This window comes from Sinocyclocheilus rhinocerous, unplaced genomic scaffold, assembly GCF_001515625.1.
Source record: "Sinocyclocheilus rhinocerous isolate Xijiao unplaced genomic scaffold, SAMN03320098_v1.1 scaffold682, whole genome shotgun sequence".
Taxonomy (NCBI): domain Eukaryota; kingdom Metazoa; phylum Chordata; class Actinopteri; order Cypriniformes; family Cyprinidae; genus Sinocyclocheilus; species Sinocyclocheilus rhinocerous.
Window position 1 is genome coordinate 2250674 of NW_015642528.1, and position 16035 is coordinate 2266708.

The 16035-nt window shown below is 36.8% G+C and overlaps 1 protein-coding gene and 1 long non-coding RNA gene across 3 annotated transcripts in view; both read right to left on the reverse strand.

Moving 5' to 3' along the window:
* Positions 1-16035, reverse strand: part of LOC107756072 (sodium/calcium exchanger 1-like) — a 78274-nt gene that overhangs the window by 4529 nt on the left and 57710 nt on the right. The window contains exons 5-7 of the mRNA XM_016573045.1: positions 2934-3040; positions 1082-1206; positions 540-639 (exon numbers count right to left, since the gene is read on the reverse strand). Of these exons, the coding sequence (XP_016428531.1) occupies positions 540-639; positions 1082-1206; positions 2934-3040 (332 nt within the window). The remainder of the gene's footprint in view (positions 1-539; positions 640-1081; positions 1207-2933; positions 3041-16035) is intronic.
* On the reverse strand, positions 6415-7925 carry LOC107756171 (uncharacterized). Of its 2 annotated transcripts, XR_001641790.1 has the most exons (4): positions 7668-7925; positions 7220-7323; positions 7061-7116; positions 6415-6865 (listed from the first exon to the last, which is right to left on the reverse strand). It is a non-coding gene; the product is annotated as an uncharacterized LOC107756171 (long non-coding RNA). The 2 variants fall into 2 exon arrangements; XR_001641789.1 differs by lacking the exon at positions 7668-7925 and having other exon boundaries at positions 7220-7517.

Sequence of the window (16035 nt, forward strand, 5' to 3'; positions counted from 1 at the left end):
TTCATTTAGAAATTGCTGGTAAATTTCACAAATAATTGCAGAGAAACAGCAAAAAACATGTTAATATTAAATATGACATTTTTAAACAGGAAGACTTTTAAAAAAGATATATATTTTTTCCAGCATACTTTTTTTTTGCGTTTATGAATTTTCCTTGACAGGACAGTAGAGATATGAAAGAAAGTGAGTGAGAGAGAAATGGGGGGTGAGAGCAGGAAAGGTCCACAAGGCGGGATTTGATCTGGGGACACCCAAAGCGCAACTGCACCATATGTCGGTGCGCTGGCCAGAAGGCTATTGGCGCCGTCTTTCCAGCATACTTTTAACATTAAGTGTCTCCTTCTTGGCTGAGATTGTGTCATGTTGCACAGAATGATTCACATTCAGTGTGGATAGACAAACTGGTTGTTGCTGGAAAGCTGTCACATCTTTGCCTTATTGAATGGTTTTATATGAATTTTTTTAGTGAATATGAATCAGTTGTGTGGTCCACTTCTATTTGAGCATGTGTGAACACAGTTTGGCAGAGAGACACTGACCTGCACTGACAGTGACAGCGCTGACAAACTGTTCTCTCCAGCTGCTGCTGCCCACCACCAGCGCCAGGTTAGTCTTCTTTATGAGCTTGTCGACGGTATTCTGAAAACACACACAAATACATATATAAAAGATAAATCAAACCTAAACACACAAAACTGTCCTCGTAGTAGACAAGATTTAATATGACTCTGTCTCGTAGCCCAGTGAGCACAGAGGTCTCAGCTAAACTGATTTCAGTGAGGCAGTGGGCGTCTATGAACAACCCTGTCAGAATTTCATTTTCTCCAATGTCATCCTGTCCTAGCCGTTTGCTTGTTTGCATTTAGAGCACTGCGGATAATCGTGGAGGGAGTAACACAGTATTTCTACCTCAAATCTCTTCTAAATCCCAGAGCCGCCTGACCCCGGTGAACCCAAGTATTGAGACTGTCACCATGGGAACAAGGAGGTGGGGATTCAGATAGAAATTGAATGTGAGAGACTGTGCAGGTAAGACCACTTCATGAAAGCTGTATTGTTCTTCCTGATTCACAGGACTTACCTTAAACTCGTACGATTCCTCTATCACCACTTCCTGTTTGGTGTGCTCTCCCAGACTTGGGCACCCCATCTTGGCCACCTCCTCTTCCTCTGCCCCCACCGCCGGTTTGTTATCATTGGAGTCTCCTGTCAAAGGAAGACACATAAAAAATCTACTGAGCCGTAGAGTTTGTACGTGTATTACAGAGCTGAGACGGTAGAACTCAATTTACAAGGAAATTCACTAAGAATGAATTGTGCCCAGTGGTAGCGCTGTTTATTTGCATGCACGGTCTGCACTTGTTGTTGCATCCAATTCACTAAAGGAATTTTGCAAAACAAGTAACTGAAAATGCAGCCAAAAATGTGTGTTGAACACAATTTGCATGATCATTTTCTATCTTGCATGCCGTTTTTGAGTTCTAGTTTGATAAAAATGCAGCAGACTACAGCAATCTGGCAGACTTTTTTTGTGACTGTGTAGCATGTTTACAAAAATAAATCATTAACCTTTATATTTTTATTGTACTAAAGCCAAAGCAAACTGTATGAATGTTGCATGGGAGAATGCAGATCTGAACTATATTCAGATTAGGTTTTTATTTCTCAGTGTTATATACTTGGCAGCGGCTATTTGCACTAAGTGTAAATAGCGATAGAGGCTATTTGCAGTAAGTGCAAATAATGGATTCTATTTACACTTAGTGAAAATAGCAGGATTTTCTTAGTGATATGCTATTTACACTGCACAAATCTCTCTAGATTCTATTTACACTGTAAAAAAAGCAAGATTTTCTGCTATTTTTACTACTTATTACAAATAGTAGCAATTATCTGCACCTAAATTGTAACGCGTTATAAAACAGTATGCAATGATAACGTATTGACTGCAAATTACAATTTTTTTAATTCAAATTATTAAATGGATGCCACCTTACTGGGACAATAAAGCCCTCCCTACACCTACCCTACCCATTGTTTTAACAAAACAACATTGCTGTCAATAGATGCAAAAATAAATAAATAAATAAATACATGAAAATGATACAAAATGTTTAATTTACAAATTTTAATTTGTTCAAATTAAAAGTTTAATTAATTAAAAGATTTACTTACAAAAAGCCCCAAAAATACATTTAGCAAAAAATAATATATATTAAATATCTGCAATTTTTCCACAGACAATTTAGAACATTTCTGTGGCCCCCATGGATCCCCAAAGTGCAATTTGAAAACCCCTGATTGTAAACGATTAGGGAACAAGAAGCAGGTTTTTGTTTTAGGTTTCTGAAATACTGCATATATATAAATGCATCATAACTGTTTAGTGAATTCATCCTTTTGCGATTATTATAATCCACTGTAATGTATCATATTCTATAGTAACACTACACATAAGCAGGAAATGAACCTCTTTGTGTGTCCTAGAAAAGCATTGAAGAGAGAGACTGAAAGACAAAAATCATCAAAAAATGCTTATGTTAATGGCATCAACATTCTTAATTGGATTCTGTAACAGTATGGCAGTTTGAAGAGCATGGGGATGAACATTAAATTAGAGCAGTTAGTACATAATTAATGTGCAGAAATGGCCTAGAGATATTGCTTCAACATGGCTGCTTGCACTGCGACCAGTTACTGCCGGTTCCTGCTCTCCCATTATAACAAGTCACCCATTATAAGACCTCCACTGTCTCCCATTATTCGCTCCGTTCACACAAAGAAACCTTTCTATCAAATCTGTTTCTAAATTATTCAGGGATAGATGTGGAAGCTATTAATACAATATTAAACAGGGACCCCAATCTGTATTCTAATACAAAGCCACAGAGCACTGCAGATGGAGTATGGATGTCACACAGAAATCCACTGACCGTGTTTCTGCCCAATCTCCAGCAGCACCGGCTCCCCCAGGTGGATGATGAAGGTTTTGTTCTTCTCATACTCCTCATCGTCAATGATCTTCACCTCCAGGATTTTCCTGTGGTGGACAAAGACATCAAATTTAAATGTAGTATATTTTCAAAGAGCGTGTTATGTGAAATGTGGAAGTTGACAGTGGCAGGAAAATCTAAGTAGATCATAAAGAAACACTGGGATAGCTATGCAGCAGTAGCCATTGACAAAGACTTGAAGAAAGAGCTGAGGAAAGTCTCTTTCTTGAAACATGAGCAGAATGGTTCTCTGAGTAAATCATTCATAAAACCATTCTTATGTAGATTGTCATCTTCAGTGGACTGCAACAATTGATGTAGGAATGGATTTATGAATGATTTACACTGAAATTCATTCTGCTTGTTTTTATGCATAAGCCCTAAGGAGTGTATGTAACATCCATAATATTCACTGGACGTACAATTATTAAAAAATGATGGGTTACCTTAGCATATCTGACTTTCCTTTTTGAAAACTTTATGCAGAGGGCATTTTCGAGTTATCTTGCATTATCTTAAGTTCATTGCTGATTCCCTCAGAGAGTTAGAAACACGCAGCAGCTCTGGTTTTAAGTGACGGGGCTGAGGTACAATGTTTTTGTGCTTAGGGAGCAGGTTAGCCATGGCTAATCACCATTTGTCATTATTAGCACACACAACCCCAGGTGAAAAAGAAATATATTTAAATTGTGCTTTTTCAGACATACTTACTATATTTAAATTATACTATACTAAGTGCATATTAGATGTATTATTTTGAAACAACTTTAAGTATATTAAGTGTATTTCAAGATATGTTTAAGTTTGATTTTAATCTATTTGTAATATATTTAATATATTGAAATTGTGTTAAAATGGAACCACTTTTTAATGTACATTTCAATTGTATTTCAGCTCATTGGAAATGCATTAGCATTACACTACTATTATATTATATATATTATAATTTTATTGGTGACACTGTCCAAACCTTAAACTTTAAAAAAATAATTTTGATTAAGAGTCTGTGAAAGGAGGACAAACTAAATATCATATGAGCTAAATACAATATGGTTTGTAGTAAATGATTAAAAAAAAAATATTAGTTTGATCATTTTCTTTTTCTTACAGTAACTTGGGTAACACTAAATTTGTGTTGAGTCTTCCCACCATGCAGCTTTGAGCTCTTCACATGTGACCTGAGTTCTGTCCTCGCTGTACATATTCAGTGTTTAGAAGTGTAAATGGTTTTAATAGTTCCTCTTTTGATCATCTTGTTGTTTAGGAAGTAACGGGCCACAAAAGTTCTGCATAGACAAAGTGGGGAAGGAAACCTGGCTGCCTAGAAGTCACACCTGGTGAGGCTCTAAACCCGAAAGACAGTGCAAAATAACTCTTTCACAGAAGTGTGTTTGTGCTTATTTGTCCCTCCTGCCTTACAATTTCAGCTTTAATCGACTGGATCTGCCACCCTATAAGAACCAGGAGCAGCTCCGAGAAAAACTTCTGTTCGCTATCGAAGAAACTGAGGGATTCGGACAAGAGTGACGAGACTGATTATATCTCGGCATGGAAGGGACATTAATTTCTTCTGAATAGGCCATTCATGTGGACTGAATGAACAGACTGTTGATTAGACTAGCAGCAGATTTACAATTCAAACACTAGTTCACCTAAAAGTGGAAACTCACCTCATTTATTCAAAACCGATGCGCTGTTATTTTTCTGTGCAACACAAAGGACGAGTTTCGAAAAGAGCTGCATAAAGATTCTTCAGACTTCAACGTTTGTCCTCCACTGAATAAATAATAGCATGCTGGTATGTAATGACATGAGGATGAGCGAACAACAGCTTCATTTTTGGGTTAACTATACTTTTAAACACTGATGGACCAGCAGCAGATAGATGATTTGTTTGAATGTAATATTTGAGTTGGTAAATTCAGGGGATGATGATTTCACCTTACATTTCTATGCAGTGAAAGCAATGCAAATTATGACACAGTTCACAGCATAACCAGATTTGTAAATCAAGTCAAAATTAATTCCCTAAATCAAAATGTAATCAATCCTGATTTTCCAGTGTGAGGTGAAATTCTCAAACTCCCTGCTTATAATGCAGCATCCAATACAGAAACATTACTATACTAATAAAATAAATGGCAGCGAATCTTCAGTTGCAGATGTCATGGGCCGCAGAGCTGTTATATCAGTGTGTGTATATGGACTAGAAGACCACTGAGAGGATAGAGAAAATAATTGTTTTAAAGAGAATGAGCAGACGTGATTTCATTATTTTGTGACATGCCATGCTACACTGTATATAGTTGAAATAAAATCCAGTCATGGACTGTAAACGCATAGTCTGTGGATGATTTTAAATATTAAAAAAAGCTTTAAAATCTTGTGTTCAGTTTGTTTTGTTTTGCTGTCCCTAATACTTCTGTCATTATACCATCTGAACAAGCAACTATTGATTTTTTTACAAGTTTATTTTTAATTATAATGGAAATGAAATGAAATTTGGTGCAGATTTGGAATTATGCATTTCTATGACAACACTATTAACGCAGAAATGAATCAGTGTGATTTGAGTAATAAATAGAGACAAAAAAGTAACAGTTGTTATGCTTATTAATCTATTTAAGTTTACTTGACTTATTTAGCCTTAATTTTATGCATTAAAGAACTGTTAGCTGTGTGTGTGTGTGTGTGTGTGGAATATTAACATTTGTTGTTTTTCAGATCAGCTGCTATAGAAGACAAACTGAAATCTGAGTGCAGAGACAAGCAAAGGAATAGTAAGTATATTTTCATGTTGTGTCACCTCTGTTATAGAGATTTTTGAATCAGGCCTAATGGAGGGTGATTTGGTCAATCTTGGAAGAAAAACGTTAGCAATGTGTCCATTTCAGCTGTCTATTTATGCTTGCTTTCAGTCATTCATGTACAAATCTGTTATTTAATTTTGTTTCTGTTTTGTTTTTTTCTAAAGCTGCAAGGCTCTGGTGCAAAATATTGTATGCCAGGAGTCAGGACGACTAGGCTGTGCCCAGGTCTCCGGAACCTGCGACGACGCTCAACTCCATCAGCCCTTTATCTGCGCCTTCGAATCCTCCAGCTCTGTCTCCATCGGTCGGCCCCCAGATGTTGGCAGCCACACCATCTACATTTTGGCTCCTCGCTCCCTCGATTCCGCCGTGTGTTGTCAGCACTGGGATGCTCTGGGTCTGTGCCATGTGCCAAACACCATCTAAGTTGCCAGGGCATCATCGTCATCCTCCCATCACCATCCCTTCGCCACATCCTGCCATCATCCCCGCACTTTTGCCTCTCACCATCCCTACGCCATCTCCTTGTCCACCTCCAAAACCCCCTCCATCCCTCCCTATTCTGTTGCTTGATCTTTCTCATCTTCAGTCTTTGCACACACACAGCTATTCACTTATGCACTTTGTTTTTCAAAGACTGAAGATGATAAAGTTCAAGCAACAGAATAGGGAGGGATGGAGGGGGTTTTGGAGGTGGACAAGGAGATGGCGTAGGGATGGTGAGAGGCAAAAGTGCGGGGATGATGGCAGGATGTGGCGAAGGGATGGTGATGGGAGGATGACGATGATGCCCTGGCAGCTTAGATGGTGTTTGGCACATGGCACAGACCCAGAGCATCCCAGTGCTGACAACACACGGCGGAATCGAGGGAGCGAGGAGCCAAGATGTAGATGGTGTGGCTGCCAACATCTGGGGGCCGACCGATGGAGACAGAGCTGGTGGATCCGAAGGCGCAGATGGAGGGCTGATGGAGCTGAGCGTCGTCGCAGGTTCTGGAGACCTGGGCACAGCCTAGTCGTCCTGACTCCTGGCATACAATATTTTGCACCAGAGCCTTGCAGCTTTAGAAAAAAACAAAACAGAAACAAAATTAAATAACAGATTTTTACATGAATGACTGAAAGCAAGCACAAATTAGCCAGCTGGAATGGACACATTGCTAACATTTTTCTTTCAAGATTGACCAAATCACCCTCCATTAGGCCTGATTCAAAAATCTCTATAACAGAGGTGATACAACATGAAAATATACTTACTATTCCTTTGCTTGTCTCTGCACTCAGATTTCAGTTTGTCTTCTATAGCAGCTGATCTGAAAAACAACAAATGTTAATATTTCACACACACACAAAAGCAAATGATGATTGATGATTTGTTTTCTTTTTAAGAATGACAGTACGCTGAGAACAATGTACCTGGTCGGTAATATAGTCAAAAGCCTTCCCAGCCTCAGCAGTTTCAGATGTACTGTATGCTCTCATATAAGCAACCCTTCTTACAATTTAATCTTTGTTCTTATCTGTAATGAGAAATATATATTAGAAAATAAAGGCGATAAGGTTGTCAAGCTTGAACAAATATAAACACCAATCAACGAACACTACCACAGTTGGCTAATCAGCTCAAGACAAAGTAATTGTATGTTCATAATCATGGTTTTTCAAAGATCATTAACCTCATTACAATGAAGCCAAATTGTTCAGGAAATCAGAAATAAATAAATGCACAACTTCATTTTGCAAATAAAAGAATGTTAATGTTGTACATGTTATAATGACTAATTTTATTTTATTTATTTTTTTCTGCCAATGCATGTGTCAAAAACACGACTGGCACAGACAAATAACGTTAATTAAATCTTACCTGAAGTCACAGTGAGGTTCCAAAAGCCAGACGCCATACGCGCTTGCAGAAGCTGGTAAAAATAAGAACATACCGCTATATTTTCTAATTAATTTCATAGTTCCCCCAAAACAATTTGAATTCTGTCATCACTCACCCTTAAGATGCTCCAAACCATCTAAGACTTTCGTTCATCTTCAAAAGAAAAGCTGAGATATTTTAATAAAAATCTGAGAGATTTATGTCCCTCCGATGAAAGAAGATTCACCAAAGATGTTCATGTTTCAAAAAGTTGAAATCTCAAAAAAACATCGGCAAAGTAATCCATATGAATTGCGTGGTTTCCTCCAAGTGCCCTAAAGAGACACGATCGGTGACCGCTCTATATAATACTGTTTAAATTTAGACTTATATTCACATTCAATAGACATTTGCACGCACATCATATTTTATATACGAAGCTCTCTGGGGTGAGCTCATTATCATACGAACCAATCAGAGCCGTTCAATGGCTCTGGAACCAATCAGGTTTAGTCAGTGGGTTGTTTGAATTTAAACAAGTAAACGCAAGTTTTTTTTTTTTTCATATATGATGTTGAAATCCTTGTGGGAATTTCAGAAATATATATTAGAAAATAAAGGCGTCAAGCTTGAACAAATTTATAAACACCTAGCTTATTACAATTAATGTATCATGTAATGAACAACAGCCTAATCAACCAAAGTAGCATAACCTTTTAAGTAAAACTGAACAACATATTAAACAACATATTTTAAATATCGCAATGCTTAATAATAGTTGACAAACGTTTGTACATTGTAAATGTTAAAAATGTTTTTCAAAATATTGTACTTTTCCAAATATTAAAATTATAAATACATAAATATTTAAAATATAACCATGTGTAGGCCTACTGCAATATAAAGTACATTAAAAACCCACTAAAAGTGTAATCATTTTGTTATGTTCTTACACAAAGTAGACATAAAATGTACTTTAAGTAAGGGTAACATAAGTATGTTTTCTGTAAATACACTAAAAAGTCACTAAAAGTATGCTTGTGTTTAGTATATCCCTTAAAAGTGTAACTAAAAATATATTTATTACCATAGTATTTATACTATACTTTTTAGAAATATACTAATAGTGTGCTTGTGTTTAGCATATTCCTTAAAAGTGTAACTAAAGCATATATTTATTACCAAAGTATTTCTAGTATACTTTTTATAAATACATTAAAAGTATGCTTCTGTTTAGCATATTTCTTAGAAGTATAACTAAGCATATATTTAATACAAAAGTACTTCTAGTATACTTTTTAGAAATATATTAAAATGCAATTCAGTATATTTTTATTGCACTTCAGATAAGCATGTTGGGAATACAAATGTATTATAAACATACTATTTGAATTTCAAGTATATTTTTAATACATTTAATACTACGTCTTTTTCACCTGGGACACTCTGGTCATGGTTGATAAACACTGTCTACAGAAAAGCTGTACAACAGCAACAAGGGGGAGGGTGGGGGCAGAGAGAATTTAATTAATTTAGCAAAAAAGACAGTGGCACTCCATAACCACAGTACACAATTGTGTGGTAACATTTATTTTAGCTTGTATTCTATTTTTTGCATGTTATGAATGTCATTATAAAATGGATAGTTCTGGTGATTTAAGCCTTTCAGTTGTGCTGAAACGTGACAATTATGATACAAAACACCTGTCCTGTTCATTATATCATAGAGGCAACTATAATATGATCAGGCACTACATCTAGTGGAAAGATGGTGCTTTAAAGGTCACATATTTTACACCTTTCTGGAGTTTTATTTTAAGTCAGACTATTTTGAAACTTATATAGTAGTTAAATAGCCCCTAGACCTCAGTTATCGTGACAAAAGCCAGGAAATTTCAGTTTTGACAATATGGGACCTTTAATAAATTTGCAAAGTCCCTGATCATTTTCTTGTGAAATAATCATTTCCTAAAAGGACAAATTCTCACCAATATGTCACAAAACTCTCTCTGTTAGACATTAGGCAGATGTGAATCCACACTTTCATCAAATGTTTGTCAAGAAATATGATTTGAATGTGTTGCTTTTCAGTTTATGTGCTCTTTCACAGGCATCTCAGCAACGAGCATGCACTTTCTGAGCAGCTATGTAGAGAGAACACAAAGAAATGAAGTGTGATGCACTATAAGTCACTGTTTTATGATATGTATTTATGCTTTGGCCTTTACATATACAGTATGTAAAACAATTGTATTGATAAAGACTGATTATGCATTCAGTCTCTGTGTTAAACATTATTTTACATAACTCATCAGTGCAAAAAACACACACACAAAACGTTTTGTGTCTAATCCTGGATATGATGCATACAGGAAGAGAAGTGAACTGATCTGAAGACTCATGTGTATGGAACACGGCTCATGAATAATGAAGAGAGAGAGACAAAGGCATTTTCAAAAATTAAACAGTACTCAAATTGGTTGGCATGCTCAGGTACATCTGCATCTGCTGTGTAAACACAGTTTCCGCTGCTGTTTTGTACTGTTAATCCCTCTATTACATGTTAGCACTAATCTTCTCTTTTCCCACCTCCCTTTGCTTTGCAGCCTTCATTGGCCAGACGTGTGTGTAATTAAATTCATTAGGACTTGTTCTTTATTAATTAGCCCACCGTGCTTATCCTACATGATTGTAACCCATGCTTTCAGTCCCATTGTGGTTGATGGAGTAGCATCACCCGGGGAATATTTTTTTATCCCCACCGGGGATAAAAATAATTCAGCAGCGGCAGGGATAAATAGACCCCTACAAATCGCACCCTGGCTGTATATATTAAACTACAGTTAATGTTTAAAAATATTTTTGATGATATTATTAAGCAAGGATGGATTAAATTGATCAGAAGTAAAAGGAAAGATGGTAACACTGTACTTAAAGCCTTTATGTTTAATGCATTATAAATGGTTATTAAAGGGTATAATGCATTATAATAATTCATAATGTGCATTGTAATACATTATATCTTGTTGTAAATAATTATAACCAAATTTAAAATGCATAGTGTAACAATGAATTGATAACTTATGTATTAACTGTAGTTAACTTACAATTATTCATGAGATTGCACAATTCATTATGAGGTGCATTACAAGTAGTGGTCAACCGATATTGGTTTTTTGACAGCCGATGCCGATGCCGATATCTTGGAAAGCAGAGTGGCTGATGGCCGATATAATTTTATTTATTTTAATTAATATTTAAGAAATTTTAAACAATTTGAAAATGGATTTAAAAATAAATGTGTAAAATAAACATACTCAGAACATTAGTTTTTGGTTCCCAGAACGTTATTCTAACGTTCCCATAACGTTATTCTAACATTAATCTAACATTCCCAGAACGTTATTTTTTATGGTTTGTTTTTGGTTAGCCAGGAAAGTTTTCTTAACGTTCCCAGAACGTTATTCTAACGTTAATCTAACATTCCCAGAACGTTAGTTTTTGGTTCCCAGAACGTTATTCTAACGTTCCCTTAACGTTAGTTTTTGGGTCCCAGAACGTTATTTTAACGTTAATCTAACGTTCCCAGAACGTTATTATAACTTTCCCCTAACCTCTTTACTCCGATATGATCACCCCGCTGTACGTCAGTAATCATCCAGCACACTCGTGACCCAGTATAGTATAAGCGGCATGGAAATTAAAGGGGTCATATGATGCTTTTTTAAAGATCATAACTGCGGTTACTTGAAACCACGCCTTCTTTCTTTGCGTGATCATTTGGGCGCATTATGCAAATATTTCCACATAGTGATGTAGATATGTGGGGGCGTGTTAGAACGAGACGTTTTAGGGGGGCGTGGCAGAGTCTTAACTTTGATAAAGAATATCTCTTTGGTTTTGAGACTTTAGTCTTTGCAACGTCAGGGATCTTATCTATGCACAATCAGCTTGTAACACTCCAAAGAGAAAGGAAAACTTGAAATCGCATCATATGGCCCCTTTAACATCATGTTCTCTTCAGTTAGGCATTTTAAATCCCTCCGATTTACTCTCATAAATATATTAATTTTAAGTAATCAATCAATAAAGAGATCGATAAACGAGCGAGTCAATCAGCCAGTAAAACGAAAAATGACCGTAAATTTTTTAATTCTGCGAGCGCGTGGCTCTCTGTCAAAGACAGGCGAAAGCGCGTGCTGGAGAAGCGCGTGCAGATCAGAGGCGCGAAGTAAATGAAGATAAAACAAACCCACGAATTTATGATTTCTTATAGCTTAACCGTGGCTTAATATTATTATTTAAATCGCGTTTTGATTGATCTAATTTCTGTACTTTAATAAATGCTGCATTAAACGAATTTCAGGGCTCTGTATAGGTCACACATTAACATCTGCGACTTTTTACTATCTTACGGTTTCAGTAAAGATAGTTTTACAGGGTTATAAAAATAACCTGAGAATAACCATAAGGGAACGTTCTGTATAAGTTATATTTAGGTTATTTAAAAATAACCACCCTGCAACATTCTGGGAACGTTATTTTATGGTTGCAAAAAAATAACCTAGAAATAACCATTAGGGAACGAGATTACCTCATGTCTCATTCACTATTGAGAAAACATTACTCTACAAAGCTCATAAGATTGCAATAATAACGCCTTCCATTCTCGCTCTGTCTGCAATAGAGTGGAACGCGCTGATGACGTATCATGTCTGCTTGAACAGCGTGCCCAGAGGTATGCATATATGTTGACCGACAGGTAGGACAGCCTATCATAACCCTCGGACCGAGGGATAAGATTGGACAAACATGAACACGCCTTCCACAGATTATATACATATAAATACATTGAGATGTGAAGAGACTTTCAACCAGCATAACAAATGTATTTAAACAAAATCACCTACCCTGCCTTTAAATGCGTCTCACATAGGGGTAGATTGTAGCAGTGTGTCATCTGAAGGTTTGTAAGGTGGCCGAGAGAGCTCAACGCGCTGCAACTTCAGAAAACACATGCAAATAGAAAAAGCACCAGTAAATCAAGAAAACAACTTCATCAATTTGACAACAAACGCACTGCAAACACTCACAACACAACCAAATAAATAAATGCACTGCAAATGCTCACAACGCAAACAATTAAAGAAACGCACTGCAAAGGCTCACAACACAACCAAATAAATAATCGCGTTTGTTTGGTTGTGTTGTGAGCATTTGCAGCGCATGTGTTGTCAAATTGATGAAGTTATTTTAAAAATAACCACCCTGCAACGTTCTGGGAACGTTATTTTATGGTTACAAAAAATATAAACTAAAAAGAACGTTCCCCTAACGTTAGTATTTGGTTCCCAAAAAAATAACCAAACGGGAACCAAAAACTAACGTTATGGGAACGTTCTGTGTTTGCTGGGAAGTTAGTCGATCGTGCTTCTCCAGTGAAGCAGAACTCTCCTCCTGTAAGCATTCAATTCGCACGGACCGCCCGTCATGCAAAGAACGCAATCATGCAGGATACAAATGCACACTTCACATGATCTCACAGCTGGATTTGACTAAGTTTGCAAGATATTTTTAATTAAATGTTCTTTAGTCATTCAAAGATTTGTTTAAATGCGTATTTGCTGAATGCTGACGGCAAACGAGAAAGTATTATAATGTTTGCCTTTCTATTACTAATAATATAAAAACAATCATTATAATACTTTTTTGTGTACATTTTAATTCCTTTGTTTAACAGTTCTTTCTGATTATTAGACAGATTTCTATCCGTATTAGATAGAACTGTTAACGACGACAGCGAACAAGGAGAATGTGAACACTGTGTGCGCAGGCGCAGCCGCTCTCAGCGCCGTCAAAATAAAAGTCCCGCCTCGAACGCATCGGCCAAACAGAAAAACTTATCGGCCGATGCCGATATTTGAAAAATGGCATATGTCGGTCGACCACTAGTTACAAGGCATAATTAATGCATTAAAACTAAGGCTTTAAGTAAAGTGTTACTGGAAAGACTTCTAAAATTTCAATTCTTTCTATTCATTCAAGAATCCACAAAAAATGTGTTGCAGTTGACACAAAAATACTGAGTAGCACAAGTATTTTTTAACATTGATAATAATAAGAAATGATTCTTGAGCAACAAATCAGCATATTATAATAATTTCTGAAGGATCATCTGGCACTGAAGACTGGAGTCATGATGCTGAAAATTCAGCTTTGCCATAGCAGGAATAAATTATATTTTTAAATATTTTAAAATAGAAAACAGTTACTTTAAATTGTAATAATATTTCACAATATTGGTGAGTATAAGTGTTTTTCAAAAACATTTTAAAAGTCTTACCTTTTTTATATTATATATAAAAGAAAATGTGGTCGAAACCCATTCAAATGTAATAATTATATTATATTATAGAAAAATACGTCCACACTGCATCATGGGTGCATTTATGTTAACGTGGTCAAGTGTAAAGAGGGTCCTTGTGAGATAAAACACCTTTATCTCTTTTATCTATCTTTTTCTGGTTTCTTTGGCCTGGATATTGAAAGAGGTTATCAGAAGATAGGAAGATCCCACTGGGCGCACAGGATAACAGCAGGATAAGGAAAGTTGAGCATAACAGAAAACAGTAAACATTAACCATGAAGCCAGGCGTCCACATTAGCGTCATCTCTGTGACCAGGTAGCTTAACCTCAAACGCTAGCTCTCAACCGTAATTAGAGCTATTACTCACCGAACCAAACGCTCCCCACCAAAGAAAGAGACAGATGTGCATAAACAAAAAAACTAACAAGGGACCTTAATGAGGTCTGAAACTCACACAGCTGCTCACTTCCAAATCTATCCACTTCACGCTCACATGCACGTATACTAACAGGGATGAATACGCACATGGCAGCTCAAAAGCAGAAACACTTCATGTGCCATTCAGCAAGCACCCAGTTGTCATGAGGAAAATTCACAAGTTTACACACAGCCACACACACACAGTGTCAACTTAATAATAAGTGAGTACATTAACAGTGTTGGCAATAAAAATATTCCCTCCATGCACTGGGCTCTCTCAAGCTGAAGAGGGTCTTTATGGAGCGCGTGTGAGCTGTGGAGATGACAGGGCGAGTGCAGGAGGCGGAACATTAAACGCTTGGTTCTAAATGACTCATTAAAAGCATCTTCGGTGGCACAGCGCAGGTAAGATTCTCATGGTAAGGCGAGCACATGAGGCAGGTGTACGCACTGCATTGTGTAAGACACTAAATTATGGGGTTGGCATGGCAACAGGTAGCTAGAGTGCAGGGATTGATAAAAGTATAGGCCTTAGGCAAAGGAAAGACAGACGGAGTCAGAGAAGAGAAGGGAGAAATAGCGAGATGGTGGCAAAGTAAAAAAGGGAGGAGGGCTTGCATTTAGAAACAGAAATAGAAAGGTGAGGCTGATAAAACAGTGGCCCGTTTTCTTAAATGAGCAGCATGTTAATGCATGCATGTTGTGAAAGTTACAGACGCAAGGGTAAATAGGGCAGCCAAACTATCAAAGGAAGCACTGTAAGCATGAGCGAGGAAGATCAATCTCACTTTCATTCTCTCTCTAAAAAAAACTACATGCAGAGACAGATCGCTTCACAAATTCATGAGACTGGGGCGAAGAAAGAAGAAAACACAAGGAAAAGCTCTAGTCATGATGACAGACAGATGCAGATGGAGAGACACAAGTGCAACTGGAGAAAGATGAAGGAAAGGAAGAGGAAAACACATTACAGGGGTAGTTACACCTGATATGACTCCATATGAATTTCTTTTCATTGCAAAGACAAAAGGAGCAATTTTACTTGCTCTATGCAAATGCAAGGTATAGGGACTTTGAAGCTTTGCAAAAATGGTCCATATGACTCATGCACTGCATTTCAAGACTTCTAGACTCATGTGATGGAGAAGACTGATATGTACTAGCTGCTGTTATTCTCTGAACATTTTTACTGTCTTTGGCATGTTCATGAGAGAGGCAGTGATGTGCAATATGCAAGAGAATCGCTATTTTGAATCAGATGTTTGCAGTGATGTTAATCCAGTTCACAAAACTGGTTTGAATGATTCGACACCTAATCTGATAATCCAGTTTTAAATTACAGGTGAGCAAATGACAACAAATTGTTCCTTTTTGGGTGAACTATCCCTTTAAGACAAGAGCCAACACACGACAAAGAAATCCTGTTGAATACAAGACATATGTATATATATATATATATACTGTATATATACAGTATATATATATATATTAGGGGTGTAACGATTCACTAGTTTTCTCGATGCATCGATTACAAACCCTGACGATGCAATGCATCGATCCTGACACATGGATTTTTGAAT